We start from the raw sequence: 20,347 nt of genomic DNA, 5'->3' as shown, positions 1-20,347 counted from the left end.
GCTTGTTAACCAAAAAATATCGTGCATTTGAAATGCTACACAACAGCTGTCAGATTTTAAGCAGCATTTGAATTGCTAATTCAGAGCAATTCAGCAGTCGAACTGCTATGATACAGCAGCAAGCAGATATAATGCAGTTTTATAGCTGAAATACAGCTTATTTAAATGCTTATTGGTTACCTGGGGATTAATGATTAAGATTAATCAAAATCATTAATCATAATCACAAAAAAATCTCATTTAATCATTAATCATTAATCTTAATCACACTGTTTTTGCAATCTAATCATTAATCAGTAATCATAATCATCAGAAAAAATATTAATCAATCATTAATCATTCATCACCAAAAATGATTCATCATATAAAATATATGATCAAATTTAAAGTGGTTCAAATGCTGTTCTAAATAATATAATTTATGATTCTTTTTTCAAAAATCTCCCGGACAGAGTTACCTTTTACTTTTGAATCTTCAAACACGTGTTTAATAATAAATATATTTTAATCATTTACAGTTTTTTGTGATTGATTAGTCATGATTAATCATGATTTTTAATCAATGATCCATTTTTAATCATTAATCATAATCAATAATCACAGATAAAACCCATTTTAATCATTAATCATAATCTTTAATCATCCTAACAATCAAATTAATCATTAATCATAATCAATAATCACCAAAATTGGAATTTTAATCACCAATGATTAATCATGATTAAAATTTTTGTTAATCATGAACGCTCTGATGCAAATATTTACAGAAAGAATAGTGTTGAACTCATCCACTGATTTACGGTAATCTGACCTGCATCTTTCCGGGGTGGCCTACATTCGTATTTCTCTCATCGCACTCTACACGGCTTCGTCGAGATGATCAAAAACAAATAAAATCACGTAGACTTTTCACGTTTAGGTGGTTTAGGAGAAAAATCGTTTTTCGCGTGTCAAAAATTCCGATTTTCAACTGCACGAACAATAAAGTAGGTATCAAAAGATATTCCTACTAGGATTTCTCTAGCAATCATCACTGGGGTTTCTTAAGCATTTTCAGCTGTGGAGTCCTCCACAATTTCCATGAGGATTTCCAGCATAAATTGGCTGAAGTATCCCTGCAAATCTTCCTGATGGAATCTATCTGTATTCCTGGATCAATACCAGCGAAAGTGCCTAAAGGAATCTCAACGAAAAACTGGAACTCCAGCTGGAATTACCCGTCTTTCGTCTCGCTTATTCTCGTGCTTATCAGGTAGAATGAGTGAAAAAAAAGAAAAGACTACCCATACTATAGTTGCTGCAATCACATGAAACTGCCTATGACCGCATATCAGTCCCATATTTGCTGGGTTTCCTATTCATATGGGACTGATAATGCGATCATAGGCAGGAAACACCCCAGTAGATCTAGATCTAGATTTGGGTTCTTTAGTGAATAAAATATTGCTATTTTGTATAGCCTAATCGAAAGAGCTCATTTTTCTGAGTATAACGTGATTTTATTGGATTCCGATAACTTTGTTTTGATGGTTAAATTAACAAAACAGTTTTCATTTTTGTGGATAGAATGACAGTTCAATCGATAAAGTGACAGTTCGACCCGAACAAAAAAAATCCCCATACAAACTTTAAATGCATTTTAAAAATAGTTCCCGGACTCCGAAAATTATGCAATTTTGGATTTTGACTAATTATTGGGCGGAGAATCCGATTAGGAAATAATCCGGATACCCCTAAAGAACCCAATTCTTGTGGGAATCCCAGGTTTCCCTCCAGGTGGTCGTTGGAAATTTCGCGTGTTTTCATCTGTTTGTCTGTGATGATGCTAGCGGGCGATGAAGGCGTTACCTAACGTAACGTTCCTCTTGCAGAGCCGAAACGTCAACAAAAATCTCAGCCGCGGAGCCGAAAGTCGCGTCGTCGCGAAAAGTTTTGTAGTCTCAGACTTGTTTTCTGTTGTGAAAATTATGTTTTACTAGTGAATTTAGGATTCAAATGCAGATATGGCAGGTTTAACAGATGTCGATAGGTAAGCCATAGGTGGAATGGGTCGGAACTTGGGGTATTCGGCGTTCTGAGAGCGATCATCGATTGGCCATCCATTATGGATCTTGCTACCAGTCTGCGATGATATTGATTTCGTGTTGGTTTTGGCCTATTTCAGCCCGTTTGTTAAAACGGAAAATGCATGTAAAATATGCGGCTCGTCTGAGGGGGACATGGAATCGATCTTTTGCAACGCAGACGATACCCGGATGTTGAACAAAATCTACAAATGCACCAAAGTAGAGGTAAGTTCCCGATGCGCTGCAAGATGGATAGGTAAAGAGAGTGCAGTACTAGTTTATTTACATCGCGAGGAAAACATCCGCAGACCGCTCACCGCTGTTCACGGTTTTTGAACATGATGGTAACGCGGTGGGAATTCGTAGGCTTCGAGGGGCGATCGGATGTACAATACGTCATATTAATAAAACCACAGAGAACAGACATCCAAGTCCAGTTCCGAAACTGTGTAAGGAATTTAACGGACATTTGAAATCGGCAACACATGTGGCAATAGCGTGGCGCTGCAATCGGTTAATTTCCCATACTAATTTTATTCACCACTTGAAATGTTTCAATTCACCACTGACTGTGGCAATATGGTGTTTGGTGGCGTTAGTGTTGTCATCGTGTATTGGTTTGCAACCTTACTCGAGTAAAGATTCAAATCCTTACACAACTTACCGAATGAAATTTGTTCTAGCCTGAATGTCTGTTCTCTGTGATAAAACCGTTTAAAATAATCTCAATTCAGATCTGTGGTTGCTTCCCGGCTTCCATGTTTTTAGTAAACATCCTGTACGCATGGTTAAATATTTGTCCAAATATTGCTCAAAAATCTTGTTTGAATCTATCTAATAATTATTTATTTTTATTAGTATGAAACAGAATCTGATTCACTCCTAGTCAAATCTAAAGTGAGATATTTGACTGTGTACTTGTGGTCAAATATTTGACAAGAAATGCACTCAAGAAAAAAAATTGTTTATTTTATTTATTTTCCAAATATTTGAACCTGCGTGCCGGCATCTTAATTGCAACAATTAATTTTATTGTTATTGTATGGTTATACAACAATACATTCTGTTGTGTAAAAAAATTAAACAATATTAAATATCCCAAGTAACAATTTTGATTTTATCGATTTTATGCTCCAAACATCCATCCTAGGATTCCTTCTGGGATTCCTGGTCCTTTTGAAGTTCTTCCAGGGTTTCTTGAATTGCTAGAGGAATCCTAGCAAGAGTTTCTTGTGATAGCCTTAAGAATTCTTCAATGAACCCTTGCAGACATTTCTGGATGAGTGCTTGAAGGCATTTCTTCACAGCATGAAATTCTATAGTCCCATCAGTTATTCCTGGAGGCAATCCTGAAGATCAAGGATGGGAAATGTCATAAAAATTTCATTTCGTTTGTTTGCAAATCACTGCTCATATTAGAAATGCTAATGGACGCCATCATTAATGAAGATATCATTGTAGAAATCCTCTTAGAATTTGTCCAGAAGTTCCTGATGGGATTCCACCAAAGTCTTAAAGTTCTTGTTGGGATTGCTTCAAAGCATTCCTTTGGTTCCTCCAAGAATTCTTTCAAGGATTTCTCTTGGGATTCTGTTATGATTTGCTTTATCTTCTTTGTACAAACCTTGCATTTGACACCTGAATTGTACGACCTCACACCCATACTTGCAAGGGTTGTTGTTGGAGGTTCCGCTGTGCAACAACCCGGGAATCAGTAGGTACACACAAATCTCTGCGTTGGTGTACGTGCTGCTGCTGCTGCTACCGCAATCGGGTGCGTCGGCGTACTTGTGAGCTGCGACAAAGTGGAAGATGGCGGAAGACCCTGCTGATGAGAATGCTGTCGGCGGTGGAGCCGTCGCTGCTGCTGCGATCATACCGCCTACCTTTGTTCTTGAGGCATTCGATAAACACAAGTCGAAGTGGGGGCGATGGGTAAAACGCTTCGAAGGTGCGCTCCAGATTTTCGGCATCGGACCGACGATGAAAAGGAACATGCTACTTCGTTACATGGGAGCCGACCCTGATAAAAATATACAATAAAATCGCCATAAACTTCCATTGAATAATGATAACTCTAGATCTAAATCTAGAATCCAGCTAAGCATGCTAATTGCACATTAAAATCCCTAAAACTTACATATTTACTGATTGAGCCAAGTAAATTGCGTTATCGCGATGATGTTTATAATTTGATTTAATTATTTTAATTTTGTCTTCACCTCTACTATTTTTGGTTGGGCTTCACTAGTTTTTCTAAGCCGAAATATTCCAAGAAAAGCAAAAAAAGACGAAAAACCCCTGTGAAATCCGCAAAAGTTGGGGTCTCCAGTTAGCCTAGTTATTAAAGCTATGGATCGCCAATCCGGAGACGGCGGGTTCGATTCCCGTTCCAGTTGGAAAAATTACCTCGACTCCCAGGGCATTGAGTATCATTGTGCTTGCTTCACAATATACAAAATGTAAGCCCTTCAATTAAAAACTGTGGAAGTGCTCAAAGAACACTAAGTTGAAGCGAAGCAATCCAAGTCCCAGTGGGGACATAGAGCCATAAAGAAGAAAAACCGGTTTTTTCGGCTTTCTTTGGGATATTTTGGCTTGGGAAAACTAGTGTCGCACCCCTTAATTTTTAGTATATAGGTTTTGTGATTTTTTTTAAACGAAATACTTTTGTGAAGACACCACGACACCACAAATTGTGTAACACAAGAATTAACCATTTCTGAATGCCACTCGAGGTGAAAATAGAGTAAATAAGTTCGTTCAATTATAATCCCTTTTGACACACTATTAAAAAAATACTGTTCACAAAGCTACTCAAGATTAAACGTGATACTTTTGATTAGATTTCTGTTGTGTCACTGTTTTTTTTTTGCTGTGCACATTGAGTATCATCCTTATCTATATATTTTGATAGGTCACTCCAGTCTGTGGTCTAATATCTCCCATTTGTGAGTCCTGCCGTAAACGTATTGATGCATTCGATGAAAATGCAAAACCGAAAGTGGTTGAGTTTGTCATAAAGGATGAACCGGACCAGAATGCCTTGGATTACGACCCGTTTAGCTTTCAAGATCCCATGGCTAGTGATACGCTTGCCGAAGAGGTTACAGATGTCTTCGAAGATGTAAACGTCAAGTTGGAAATCAGCTTAGATGAAATTCCGGACAAATCAACCCCAAAAGAACAGAAACCGAAAGGAAAAGGAGGCCGTAAGGGGAAGAAACCTCCCGAAGCCAAGGACTCAAACGTCATAGAAATTAACGAAGACAAAGTTGAGCCAATTGAAAATGAAAAAGAAAATGTTCCCAGTACTCGTGTGACTAGAAAATCAGCTAAAAAACCAACGGCTAAAAGCGATCATGGGAGTGATTCAAGTGACTACGATTGGGCAGGCGATGATGACGATGCCAAATTTGATAGCGATCCCAGTAAAGCTAGTTCAGAGGACGAAAAACCTTTAAAGAAACGCAAAGCAGTCAAAAAGAAGCCAAACCCTACCGGAGAGAAGCGCAAAATCGGGCGACCCCGAAAGATTCGACCGGAAGGTGAAGGTAAAGAAGCAAAAGTGCCCCAGGAATGCAAAATTTGTGGTCGCGTTGTGACGTACATGCGAGAACACATGCGAATGCACAAAATCGATAAGCAACACAAGTGCCCGTACTGTGATCGGATGTTTGTCCAGGGAAATAATTTAAAATACCACATTCGCAAACATCTGGGAGAAAGACCGTACTCTTGCGAGTTGTGCGATAAAACTTTTTATTGTGCGCCGCATTTGAAGTCACATATGGTTAGTAAAATACTGGTTTCGCGTTGTAATGCAATAATGATATTGATATTCGAAAAAAAAAATATTTCAGAAAGTACACGGACCTCAAGGTTTATATCAGTGTGATAGGTGTCCTAAAACCTTCAACCAGGAGTGCAATCTCAGAAAGCATATTAGAGTGCATACAGGTATGAACATATTAAAAGTAGCTTGTCTTTCATAGTCATTAATCAACACATTTCTCTCCCGTTAGGTGAAAAGCCATACAAATGTACCAAGTGTGACAAGGCATTTAATAGTACTTCGAATTTAAAGAACCATCAAAGGCTACATGCCGACGATCGTGCGTTCACTTGTGATCATTGTTCCAAAAGTTTCGTCGATATTCTACATTTACAGCGTCACATACGAGTTCACACTGGTGCGTATTTGAAGATGATCATATTGATTTAAATTTCATGACTGTCATCTTATCAACAGGATATCAACCATATATTTGCCATGTATGCTGCCTGGCATTCAACTGCCAGAACGGAATCGTTGAACATTTAAAAACGCATATTTTGGAACGAAAAGAACTCTGGTCAAAAAATCCAAAGCACAGACCAGCAGACGTAACACTTGAAACAAATTGCGATTGAGTCGTCGTCACGGAAACAAATAATGTTCAAGGCTGATCACGCTGTGTTTCACAAAGCCCTCACTAGGTGGTGAAAGCGAGCAAACGTCAAATAGAAGCAAAATCGATGTACATGCTTTGCGAACTACAGAGTATTTAAACCTTGATTTGTGCTAATCATTAAAAGATGAATAAGAAGTGAGTATAGTGAGACGTCTGTCTCTCAATGGCTTAGATTGCTTAGAATACAAAAATGAAGTATGCAACCTCTAATCCTAATGTATTGTAATCTTGCTTATCCGAAACTGATCAAGCCGCGAACTGCCAAATGTTATTTTTGACAATCGAGGTAAGAAACTCAGTACCTACCTACTATATTTTTTTTTCATCTGCACTAACGAGATGAAAATGATTCGTCCTCAAAATTATTAAACAGAGTAAGTCGATGAAGAGAAATCTATCATTGCAAACACGCCCGTCTGGCGCTAAAGCACGAGAGCTACTTATGCACTAGTTGGGTCATTCTCCACTTCGTGCATACTGTGCAAAAAGATAGAACAAGTAATGATTCCGCTTCAAAATTACTTAGCTGTTCGCAGGTGGCAAGTATGGATGTATTGCATCTTGCAATGCTTTTTATATAGCGCATTTAGTTCACCACTGGACATTCGTTTATTTGTGTGCGTTTTCGCACTAATTGAACATCATTGGGCTGAATGTTTTTGGCACTGGATACAACAAAAGAAGCAGCAAGTGAACAAACCGATTATCCCATGCACCATCCCAACATGTGTAACCGCGACTGAAAATTTTGGCAGCGAAACGAACTAATGCATTTGCATTGTAATGTATAATATTATTATGACTGGTGGGAACATATTGTGGTGAGAGTTCGGCAGCGGGGTCCAAAAATCACGAAAAACAAATATTTCTAGATTCAGTTTACATAAGGGCGAGTAACATGATCGATTCCCCTGCATCAATTATCTTTTCTTCAAATAAAAGTGCCATTAGACTGTTTGCAATGATGGCAAATATTTGGCCAAACAAGCCGGACAAATGACCAACAACACGTGAATCATGTCAACCTTCGATAAATGTCAAACTACAATGACAAATATATAGCGGCCGTTCGCTCGTTGCAAACCCGCTCGTTGCAACGCTTTTTAGTTGCAAGTCCGCTAATTGTAAAATTTGACAAGTTTTTGCAATTGAAAAGCAATCAAGTATCAAATTTGTGCTGTCAGTCATGCTGTCAATGCATTTTGATGCACTTTAGTGTCAAAGTGACGTTGCAATAGGAAGCAATCAGTGAAGTACTAGATTGAAAGTAGTGAGCTGGATTTTTGTATGGTGAGATGATCAGTTCTCCATTTGTGCAATGAAATGGTGCAAACAACGTGGGTTATATGGTTTCTTGCCTAATTTGATGCTGTTTGAGCAAAAGTTTGGGTAACTGTGTTGTTGAAGTTGCAAGAAATAAATAATACAACAACACAGTTACCCAAACTTTTGCTCAAACAGCATCAAATTAGGCAAGAAACCATATAACCCACGTTGTTTGCACCATTTCATTGCAGAAATGGAGAACTGATCATCTCACCATACAAAAATCCAGCTCACTACTTTCAATCTAGTACTTCACTGATTGCGTCCTATTAGCGAATGACATTCGCTCGTTGCAATGTAAACATTTTGCAACGAGCGAACGGCCGCTGTATTTATTTGTCCGTCTATGGACTCGAATTGAGTGACAAGATGCATGTATGGTTGCACTTTTTGGCAATAAAACGCAAGGTTGTGATGCAGTTTAGCGCCAAAGCGTAAAAAAAAATAAATCAAACTTGCATCTTGTGACTGTTAAAGTGTAGTACGCACCTGAAAAGTACTGTGGAAAAGGATAGGACAAGAAACGGTCAAGAAATGATTTCGTTGTCAAAATTTCTTGCAGCTGGAAAGAAATTAAAATTGTGTAACGCTCGTAATGCCTGCCGGGCAAATCAAATGGAGCTGTCACTTTTCCTTGCGGAAAAATATTCCGTTCAATTATTCCTCAAGGAAAAGTGACATTTCTTCCCATAAGGACTGCTTGCAGTTTAGAAGGAATTTCTCATCCTATCTTGATGCATGGGAAATTCCTTGCCTGAATCGCTCAAGAAACCGGTTTTTCTTCGATCGCAGTATGCAGTAGCGAAGAAATGTCAAATGGCAGTCACCGAAGAAAGTTTCTGCCAGGATTCGAATCAGTCAAGAAGTTTCTTGAGCGATTTCTTTCGAACTCGAAACTGCGCTATACTAATCAGATGTGTAACAAAACATTTTGAACCTCCCTCGCAAAGCGTACCGTACGATCATTTTGTTTGACGATGGGCCAGTGTAGGCCTGAACCGTCGCTTGCTCGGTCGCCTTTCGTATTCGCACTCTTTCCATAAATTGTTATTGTACCTTTACTAAGAAATAAATCTGTTACAAATCACTCTTTTCGTTACAACGTGGGGGCTCAACCGGGATCAACCGATTCCCATCATGGATGTCACATCTTTAGAACAGCGTTTACTGGCCTTGGAGGCAGGTTTGCAGAAATTAGAACGCATATTTTTTGCAATCTTCAATAGCAGTCTAATGGGTAATGGACCAGATGACCAAACCACATCAGCAGCAGATACGATAACTCAAGTGAATATGGATATACACACGCCGGTAGAGACTACAACAAGTGAGCTAACACCGTCAAACGAGAGAACCAACGATTTGTCTATCACACCACCTGTAGCAGCTGTAGCGAAAACAATAGTCATTGGATCAAACAACGTCGTCAAACCACATTATGACGGTAGATGTGTGCATTTCACTGCTGCTGAATTTTTGGATAGATTTGATCAGTACGTGAAAATGGAACGTCGAGAGCTGAAGGATAAGGAACGAATTAGTGCAGTATACGAATGTTTGAGAGGAGAGCCAAAGCTTTGGTTCCGCGCGTTCCAGTATCAGTTCGACAGTTGGGCGACTTTCAAGCATTTGTTTTTGAGGCGATTTTGGGGATGTTCAGAACAGCGAGATTTTATGACAAAAATGATGAATGGAGCATATATGCAGAAAGGACGAAAATCAAGCATGTCAGCGTACTTCACCCGATTTTTGGTCAACGCACAGTATCTAGAATTACCACCAACCGAAGAGAAAATGATACATCTGTTGGCAAAACATTTCCCATCTCATGTTCAGGAGCTGTTGAAATATAGGGTAAAAAATATAATTTGGACATGTATATAATTTGGACATGCACGGCGATGTATGCCTTGTTCCGAAGAGCTAATAAAAGTAGATACTTCTCAATATCGATTATTGGATCAAACAGACCCTATTCTGATGACTTATGTTGAAAATACGCTTAACAATTAAGAATTTACTTCAAAATTATCGAAAATGTAAATTACTTCACTAAAACCCCTCAAATGCACAGGTATGCAAGACGCCATACACTTCACAGTCGAATACAATATTCACCTCAAAATCGTTGAATTAATAATTGTAAGAAATTTGAAAGCCTTATTACAATGAACAATGTTCAATAAAGAAGCATTAGGCAGCCAATCTCTTAACATTCATTTAGAACGCTTAAAATAGGTGGTGTCCAAAATACATTACTAGTTTTCTACTGTTAATATATTTTGGTCATTTGACGAGCTGCATGCAGATGCTGTGTGATTGCATACTTGGAGGCGTATTATGTGGGTCTGGCGATATTTCCTCGATTTTAACAAAAACTGTATCAAAATAGATGCCTGTTAAGCGGAGAAATTTGATTATTTGTAAGAAAATATTTGTTAATTTATGCTACTTCCATGATTTAGCAGTATTCATGGCTTAACATTGAGATAATTGTCCTGTCCAAATTATATATACCAGAGGGTGTCCAAAACATATATTCGGTGTCCAAAATGCAATTTTTACAGGCGATCGTAAATTGCGATTTTCTCAGCTTAAAATGCTTCCGTTAAGGTTTTTGTCACCAGGAACGCAATGTACAATCATATTATAAGCGTATTGGTAACTTTGCAAAATAATCAATTGCTTTTTAAGGAAGCTAGGGGACGATTTTTTCAACGTTGTCCTCAGCCTGTCCAAAATACATGAATTACCCTAATCGGGACTTAACAGCTGCTTATAACACGTTACTAATGATGGATCGAACAGAAAACGAATCATTATCGTTTTCGCAAAATGACCGTCCTGGCGGGGGGAAGTTGTAACAAAACATTTTGAACTTCCCTCGCAAAACGTACCGTACGATCATTTTGTTTGACGATGGGCCAGTGTAGGCCTGAACCGTCGCTTGTCCGGTCGCCTTTCGTATTCGCACTCTTTCCATAAATTGTTATTGTACCTTTACTAAGAAATAAATCTGTTACAAATCACTCTTTTCGTTACAACGTCGTTGTAACACAAAATGAAAGCGTTACCTTTTAATAGATTTATTGAAATTCAACTTTACAAAATTAGTTACAACAAAAATGATTTCATCCGTTCGGGATGCTGGATTCCACTGCCTTACGTCTCAGTGCCGCAGTATCGAGCTCACCGCTCCGCTGTGATCCCTCGCCGTTCTTCTCAATCCTCTCAGACGGATCGATGAGTGCTGCTTCGGTCGGAGAATGAGTGTTACGATCGGATCTGTACTTTAGTTGGTTACAGATGTCAAAATTCCTTTGGATTTTTTCTGGAGTGCTTTTCTTGCCAGGTGCGTACTAGACTTAACAACACTCTCTCCATACTGGATCAGTTGTCAAAATTACTTGCGGGAAAAGAAGGAATTTTACTTGAGCGCTCTCCTTCACACTCAATTTCGATTTCTCTGTTCGGTAATTTATTTTACGGGTTTTGAACCGTAAAATACAAAAGTTACTGAGTTATCAGCATTTTTGTACAACGTAACTGACGTTCAGTAATATTTTTTGACATTTTACTGAACACGGTTATAGTTTGTGCTGAGTGTTCAGCAAAGTTGAAGATTTACTGAGTTCAGTCAAATGTCAGTAAAAAGCAGTACTGACTTTTCAGCATTGATTTCGTTTTTACTGAGTTGTCGTTAAAATAAAATGTAAACATTAATCCGCGAGCGCTTCCAGCTGTCAAAAATAGAAAAAAAGCTTTTATCATCAGAGCTGTCGCCGTGAAACTGATCTCATCATAATGTTACATTTTTAACACCGATTCCTGTGCCGTTGCCGCATGTTTTGTAAGTATTCGAAAATCCTCGGCACCAGAGAACTAGAATGGCCTCATGTGCGGACAATCCTTCAGTGACCTCGTTTGTGCAAGTGCTAAATCAGATTGGATACATTTGACCGCATCTCCAGATGGAGCCTAGGATAGGATACGACAACTAGTCAGCCCAAAAGAGACCAATTTGGGGACCAATAATCTTAGCAACGCGGAAAAACAAGACAGCAAGCTGTGAAATTAGACAGAGAAGTTGCAGGTGTCACATCCTATCCTAGGATGGAGCAACACTGGGACTCGATCATCGACTGGACCCAAGTAACCATGACGCTGCATATAGAGCATTAATTTCGCTTTATAGTGTATTATATGACATGCGATGTAAAGTTGTTTTGTCATATAGGTACCATTAAAGTAGGTTTAAAGTCGAAAGTGGCGCTACTATTGTTGATTTAAAGCAAGCTTTATTGTGGTGATTGCTAAAGCATATAAAATGCTTGTACCATATAGCTAATGCAATGAAATAGTATGGAATGTATACTTAAGGCATCATGTCAACAAAAGAAAAAAAGTTTTTTTTTTCATTTTTCTGTCTATTTTTATCTTCTCATACCTGTTCCGATACTCTCACTCTGATGTTTTTTATTCTAATTCGGGAATTGAACCTAGACTGCTGAAACTGGACTGCGATGAAACTCGGACGTGCTAACGCTGTGCTACGACTACCATGTATTTTGCACCCGGAAAAATGTGCAACATAAAGTAACGTATACTTAGCTCGTGCTTTATTGATTTGTGTTTTCAGCAGCTCTAAAAAGTTGTGCTAGGGTCTGAATGCCATCAGTTATCTTACTCTCCCAAACTCATTCGAAAACAAGTGATTGCAGAACCAATTGATTCCACAAACGAAGATAATACAAAGATATAAATTAGTCTGTGTTGATTCTGCTCTTATTGTTTTCATACGTGCTCACTTCTACCATTTATTTTATGAAATCGGGACACTATATATTAAATAAGGAAACCAATAATACCTCAACCCCACATAATTGTTGTTCCCTCAGCATCTCATTGTCTTTATGTCCCAACCAGAATAAAAAAAAACATGCACAATATAAATTTTCAGCAACATCTGAGCATGATAATCCAAGTTCTACGCAGCAATCCATGAAAATTTGGGTTTGTTTTTCTTTTCTTTTAAATGGTTGTGTTTTTAAAAAGGTTGTACTGATTTTTTTTCGAACTGATGTTTTTTTTTCTGTTTACAACTATGAAAGCATTAGTAAAGGCATATATAAAGTAATAAATCCTTGCATTATTGATTGCCATAAAGCTTTAAACATGGTAATGCAATGAAGCATTAAACAATGTCCCTATAGAACTATATCGAACTGTCAAAATCCCAGAATGCTTCAATGCTTTCATAATGTAGATTAAACGCTTTATTACTTGACAGCTGTAGAATAAAAGTTATCTCGCATTAGCTAAACTATAATACGATTGAATTAATGTTATGATATAATGCTTGTGGTTACTTGGGGATACTCCCGCGCATCGAGTTTTGCCCTGAGGTCTTTCCGGTTCTGCCTGAGTTGTCGTAGATTTTAAATACTTCCAAAAGCGGTCGGCAGCCGGCAGGTGCACATGAATCGGAAGCACCTATGTAATATGGACGGATTCAAAATGCATCGAAAATGGGACAGGCCGGGAGGGAACACAATATTTTCCGGAACTGAAAAACTCAGCAAGACCAATCCAATCAAATTTTAGATTACCGAAAATTCAGTAACGTGTATATCAGCTATTACTGACTAAATCAGTATTTGTTTGACAGATCGAAATGTTGTGTGTTACCGACTTTTCGGTACTCACAACCGTTTACCGACTTAACCCTGCTGTTCAAAAACCCAGTAAAATTTTACCGACTTCGGTAATCAAATCTGAGTGTGTTGGGAACAGGAAAACTAGCTTAAATCTAAATTTTAAATCTTCCCAAGGTGCAAAGAGCTTACATTTTGGTGACCAGCTCTATTCTGAAGAAGTAACTTGTGTAACGCAACCACATTTCTAGCAATCTTGACCGAAAAAAATGACAGCTGACTTGTCAAAATCGACGCGAATCGTTTGTGTCAGTGTCACTCGGTGCATTTTCACGTTCATTCTTCAACGAGTTTGCTTCGGAAGGAAAATCACAGGTTTGTTGCGGGACAAGATTTTCAATTTTTTCAAACGTTTGTCATCCAGAATCGTGCCATTTTCCCGCAGAATCAAGATGTTCGCCCGCGCCGCCGCCATCTCCCGCACCGGAATGACCAACCTGGTCCGCTACTCGCACTCCCACGGAGGAATCCCCGGCGAGGTAAGTCGGAAGCCACATTATATAATAATGGCAGATTTTCATTTGATACATTCTGAAAATTCCCTGAGATAATCTTATTGTTCTCTATTGTTTTCAGAACTTGCCATTCAGCTTGGGCAACCGCTACAAGCTGACCGCTATGTTCATCGTTTTCCTCGGATCCGGTCTGGGAGCTCCCTTCTTCGTGCTGCGACACCAGCTGCTGAAGCAGTAAATTGTGTAAGGGATGTCTTAGTACAACAGCAGTTCTCAACGCTATTTGTTTAGTGCTGGGATGGGCGAGTGCGACTTTCTAAACTAGAATGAGATTTGGCTCTTTCGATTCAAATTCCTAATTCGGTTAAAAAGATAAAGTGTTATGGGTGAAGTCGTAATAAATCGGTGAAGTGTAAAAGAATAATTCAGAAATCTTGTACTACAGAAATTGCTTAGATGACAATATCATAAAAGTTAAGTGATCCTTGTTAAAAGTTAAGAAATTAAATAATAACGCCCTTTCTTTGTGAATTTCTAAACTTTCCGCTATGTAAAGTTTCCAAGATGAAGATACATTTCGCAGGATACTAGTGGTATTCTTTGTCAACAGGTGTTCTTCCTGGAAAACATGTTTGACCACTTTTGATTTAAAGTCATATGGGCTGTTCATGAATCACGTAGACCAAATTTTGGTCATCTCAGACCCCCATTCCCCTCTCCTCGTAGACTTTTGTCTATACAAAATAATTGAAATTTATTTGGAATAGAATAGCCAGGAAATCACTTCACTACGAGTTCTTTCGGCATTCCAGGAGTCTATTGGGAATCTCTTCTTGAATTCAAGTGGCAATTCTTCCATGTATTTTATTGGAAATTCCATTGGAAATTTCTCCAGGATTTCCAACGGAAACTTCGAAAATTTCTCCAAGAATTATATTGAGAATTCTTCCAGAAAATGCATCAGAAGTGCTATCGGGAATTTCTCAATGAGTTTCTTCGGGAATTGCTGCAAGGGATTCTCCAGAAAATTGCACCATGAGCTCTATCGATATCTTCTGGGAAGTTTCCTGAACAAAATTTTGGAAGCTTTCTTGAAGGAACTCCAGAATGAAGTTTTAGAGGAATACCTACAAACAATACCTGAAGAAATTCTCACAGGAACTTCTGAAGGAATTCCCAAAAAAGTCCTTAAACAATTTTCATTGAAAATCCGTTAGGAATTTCCGATGAAACTCCTGGTAGAATTTTTGAAGGAACAACTGGGGAAATTCTCGAATGAACTTCTGAAGGAATTCACAAAGGACCTCCTGGAGTAGTTTTCGAAGAAGCTATTTTAGAAAAAACAAAATGGAAAGCCTTAAATTAAATGCCCAAAAAAAAACAGCTGGACGAATTCCTGATCGAACTCTTGGAGGAATTTTCGGAGAACTCAGGAATATCCGAAAGAAGTCCTGGAGAAATATCCGAGAGAACATTTTAAAGGAAGCATGGTGGAATTTTCAGAACATTTGGAGGAGTTCGCGATGGTACTGTTGAAGAAATTCCCGAAATAACACCTGATGGAAATTCCCGAAGAAATTCCCAAAACAACTCTTGAAAAAATGCCCCATTCCACGTTTGGGTGCTGAAAAAGGAGGGTTATTTTTTGGCGTTGAATTTTGGATTGGATGTAGCTTGAAATAGTGAATTCTATAAATACTGAAGATCATAGTTTAGTGGAAAACGTAATCGAAAATAGAAAGAGAAAGTGACAAGAAATAAAAAGGAGAAATTACTGCAAACGCGGCGGAATCACACCGCAAAACCTCGGCCATTTTGTTTTGTGAACTGGAAGGGAAAAAAACCCTAGTGATAGTAGTGAGGTTAGGGCGAAAATGTTGGAATCGGATTGTTCCGAGGGAGCCGTTGGGGGAACGGGGCCCTCTGTAATATGGCCGACAGGTGAACACTCCATGATGGGGAGACACCTCAACGCGAACAGGATAAATGGTAACACGAGAAGCGATCAGGAAAACTTCCAGTACACCCTGGGCCGATACAGAACCGTACCGTTTCTACGTTGAGCTGAAAACAAGGAACGCTGCTGACAAGTAGTATTATATAAACGAAGATCAACAAATTTTCGCTTGGCTCGACTTTGCGAAAAATGGACTGTTTCCGTGGACACATCGTGGACATGAAATACCTGGGCAGATTCAAGATCATGATCCTGGTTAACAATTTCATCAAGGCTAACACATTGTTGGAAGCAATCAACGCAGCTGAAGGAACAGATCGAGCGCACATTCCCAGCCATATGGAATATGGTAACAATCGCTGGCATCATCGCTGAGGCCCCCCCAGTGGACATCTCAGAAGAAGAAGTACTGCAGGGTCTGGACACCGAATGTCCCGTTGTTCGGGTGCGTCAGCTGCATCGGAAGGAGAACAATGTTCAAATAGCGCTGAAGTATTACGATCTTTTCGGAAGGTTATAATACGAGGCGACCTAAATGCACACCATTACTTGTAGGGGAATGATCGTTCGGATAAACGTGGCGAAGTTCTGATGCAACTAGTGGAGGACTCTAACTACCTTATCTTGAACGATGGATCAGCAACGTACGTTCCGATCAGACCAGACCAATCGGCTACAGCTATAGATATCATTATGAGCACTCCCAACATTTTCACCGACTTGGAGTAAAAGGTGTTGACACGAAAATCGGAAGCCACCATCTAGCCGTAGAAATCAACTTAAACACAGGTACAGTCAGGCGACCTGTTCGTTATGTGTACGACCAACAACAAATCAACAAACCCCTGGCAGATTTGGACAAAGAAAGAGTAAAAGGGATAGAAGATTTTCAAAGAGATGTAAAAAGGGTGATTAAGACACATAGAAGGAAAGACAAAAGGGTACCCAAATGTTGGTGGACAGAAGCGGTTGATGATGCCTGGAAACAGAAATCGGAAGCTAGGAGGAAGTTCAATCGAGAATCAAATCTGGAAAAAATGTTGGAATTTATGAAGCAAGCGATATTCCAACGAATAAAAAGACAGGAGGTGGTACGTAATTGTTAAAGCTTTCCCGATTAAATCAATCCGTTCATTGGGTCAAAGGAACTTTGTAGCAAAATAGGTCGTCTAACTGAAAAACGACATTTCAAAAAGATAAACAACGTCCTTTATGACTCACCGGAAGAAGCAGAATGGGCGGCCATTTTGGGCAATATGAATACCAACAGTTACATAGAGGAGTAGCTAAACATGATCTAACATAGAGATCCTGCAAACAGTTCTAAATAGAGGAAAGAAGACGTCATCAGCCGGAGAGGATCATATCACATACGAAATGCTCCGACGGCTGAGTACTGAGGTGAAACAAAATTAGTTTGTGAATTTTAATCGGATGTGGATAAATGGATGTCCGGACGACTCGCTAAAAACGATCAAAGTTGTGGCGATCCCGAAGCCTGGTAGGGAGCAGAACACAGCTGCGGGAAAACGACCAGTCTCGTTGGTACCTACAACAACCAAGATTATCAATACAGCAGTATTGGACAAACTACGTTAGTTTTATCATTATTTACCCGTTTTACCCAATTCGATTGGGTAATATTTGCATATGCAATCTGAATAGCCTTTCAATCGGCGTGCACTTTTGTGTGAGAAAAAAATTTGCGCTAGTGTTCGTGTGTTAAAATGTCACTTATCTCTATAGTCAAGCTGACTGACCCTACATCGACGAGCTGATGGGATGCATCTGTCCGCATAGAAAAAAGAAGAAGATGCCCGAAGAAACACATGAAAGAATTCCGGAAGGAACTCTTGGAGGAATTCCCAATGGATCTCTCAATTTCAGTTTCAATTGGAAAATCTGGGGGAATGCCCGAAGGACGTCTTAGAGCAGTGGTTTCCAGAATTTAGCGCATTTCATCAACAAAATTGTTTTCCCTACTCGTAGCTATTTCTAAATGCTGTACACGTCTCTATTAATGAAATTAAATTCGACAATGATTTTTCATAAGGGCCTAACTGACTTGATCGATTTCTCTTCGTCGACTCTCTCTTTCACTAATAACTTGATCAAAACAAACAAAATCATTATTCTTTTTGTTTCTATAGCAACATGTAGTCGTCTTTTTCGCATTTCAACCAAAAAATCTTTGGAAAACTCAATACACATTCTGTGATAACACAAAGAGAGGATCGATGAAGAGAACTCGAAAATGTCAGTTAGGCCCAAATGAAAAATCAGTGTCGAATTGTTCTCGGTTGTAAGGTTATCCAGGTTACGGACCACCTGTTCCGGGGGTAAAAGTCCACCAAACAGGAAACCCCAATCCAATGTGTCAGGCGACCCGTGCTGAGGGATGAATGGTTGAGGGGGTTTAAAAGATGCTCGATCTTTAACGGAGCCCGTAGCGTGGGTAGATCGCCTTTTTGGGTTGCGTTGCGGTGTTAGATCCAAACCGAAATCTAGTGTCGTCCTATTTTTCAATTTTGGAATATGTGTTCTGATAATTATAGGCATTATAGTATTTAGTCCTTGCTACTGATGTTGTGATGACTTCCAGTCTTTGAATAAAACTAAGTTTACCAACTTTACTTTGCTTATAGTTAAAAACCTCACCATCTGAGGCTAAACTCAATGCAAAGGAAATCAAATTGGGTTAGGGATCCATGTATGTACTAACTCTTCGAAGACTGGAAAGTGCTAGTACGCAAGGAACATACTAGAATCCTTATTACTGAACACCTGTTCCATTGTTGGAATGATATTGCTGCTAATGTTAACCCTCTCTTACCCATGGTAGCACAGGTGATCCACTACTTTGCACTGTTCATACAAACACAGTATAAGTTAGATCATTTCCATTTTTTCGTCAGATGTTTGTATATGTTTGAGGAACTATCATGCCAAGTTTGGTGAAAATCTTTCTGCTCGTTTTTGTTCTAGAGCTAAATGATTTAGCGAAAGTCGGTATTTTTTCTATTTTAATTCAAACAATATTTGAATATTCAATATTCCGAAACACGAACATTATTTTCAACGGAAAAAAATACTAGCATGCCCTACAGTATGTATATTAGCACAATAAAATACCGTTTCACAAACAAGTTGACGATAAAACACTAATTTTATGAACAAACATGTGGATCATCAGTGATCCATTGGGAACATATCGACATTTTTATCCTTCCTGATCTAACTTGTTCCTTGTTAAAATGTTTGTTTACATCCAAGACATTTGCCATTAGTAATATTACAAATAGTGTTTCATGTAAAAATGTCATTATTTCATATAATGTAATCTATTTAGCGCCGGCAATAAGTCGCAGATGAATCCAGGAGGGTTTATATGGTACGAGGACTACTTATGATAATTGCAAGAAGTTCGACAAGTTTCATTAAGTTTTACAGATGGGCTAGATAAGAATTTCGAGATAAATTAAAGGTGCAATAGACGATTTATAAATATATAGTTTGAAAAAAAGCAATATACAAATAAACAACTAAATTTATATATGTGCCTTCAGTGCATCTATCTTCCCAATGGATCACAGGTGATCCACCTCAAATATCAAATTTTTCATTTCTAACGATATTTTGGAGTAAAACTATACATCTTTTGTTCTAGTGATTTGTTTAGAAACCATTTTATCTATTTTTAAATGTCAAAAAACCTTGTGGGAAAGAAAGGGTTAAAACCCGGGTCCTAAACTTCCTACTGGGGAGAATTTAGCAGTAAAACAAGGGTGATGCTAGGTTTCCGATGCATGGCCAATATCAGTACTCTTGTTTTGTTTTCTAAGAAAGCAAAACAAAAACTGTATCAAAATCGATACTTTATTGCCCCTCAATGGCAATTGAGTAATGCGACATGCACTACACTAAGGATACGGGTAATGTCACAATAGATCTAAAAACTGGTCGCAGTGACAAACCCGAACAGGAATAAAAAAAAGGTTATCCAAATCTCTGAATTGTTAATTTTAAGTTCTTTCTTTGAAAAAGTTTTATTAACTACAGGAAAATAAATTGAATTGAATTGAATTGAATTCATATTGGCAGACATGGACATCTATGATCCTGGAGCGGACGCTACATAACAGGAACTTCGTTATACAAACGTTATACCGGGTCACATGATCCTACGAGATACACATGACAACGCAATTCAGCCAAGTTTCTCAAGTCTTTGACCTTAATAGACCAACTTCGATGCTTCGTAACCGTTTTAAAGAATATTGTAGTCGAAATTAAATAACTGTTTTGTTTTACATATTCGACCGGCCGAATATTCGATAAATACATCACTAACGTTAAACATTTGTATGTCAAACGA

At 38.6% G+C, this 20,347-nt stretch overlaps 1 protein-coding gene across 1 annotated transcript; it reads left to right on the top strand.

The window, feature by feature from the left end:
• Nucleotides 1-1,885: 1,885 nt before the first annotated feature.
• On the top strand, nucleotides 1,886-6,730 carry LOC109417846 (zinc finger protein 391). Its single transcript, XM_019692022.3, has 6 exons — nucleotides 1,886-2,029; nucleotides 2,165-2,291; nucleotides 4,984-5,859; nucleotides 5,930-6,026; nucleotides 6,092-6,259; nucleotides 6,319-6,730. The coding sequence occupies exons 1-6, from the start codon at nucleotides 2,004-2,006 to the stop codon at nucleotides 6,477-6,479; spliced, it is 1,455 nt and encodes a 484-aa protein (XP_019547567.2). The 5' UTR covers nucleotides 1,886-2,003; the 3' UTR covers nucleotides 6,480-6,730.
• Nucleotides 6,731-20,347: the final 13,617 nt, after the last annotated feature.

Source organism: Aedes albopictus, chromosome 2 (genome assembly GCF_035046485.1).
Source record: "Aedes albopictus strain Foshan chromosome 2, AalbF5, whole genome shotgun sequence".
Taxonomy (NCBI): Eukaryota; Metazoa; Arthropoda; class Insecta; order Diptera; family Culicidae; genus Aedes; species Aedes albopictus.
This window is presented reverse-complemented; position numbering and strand designations above follow the sequence as displayed.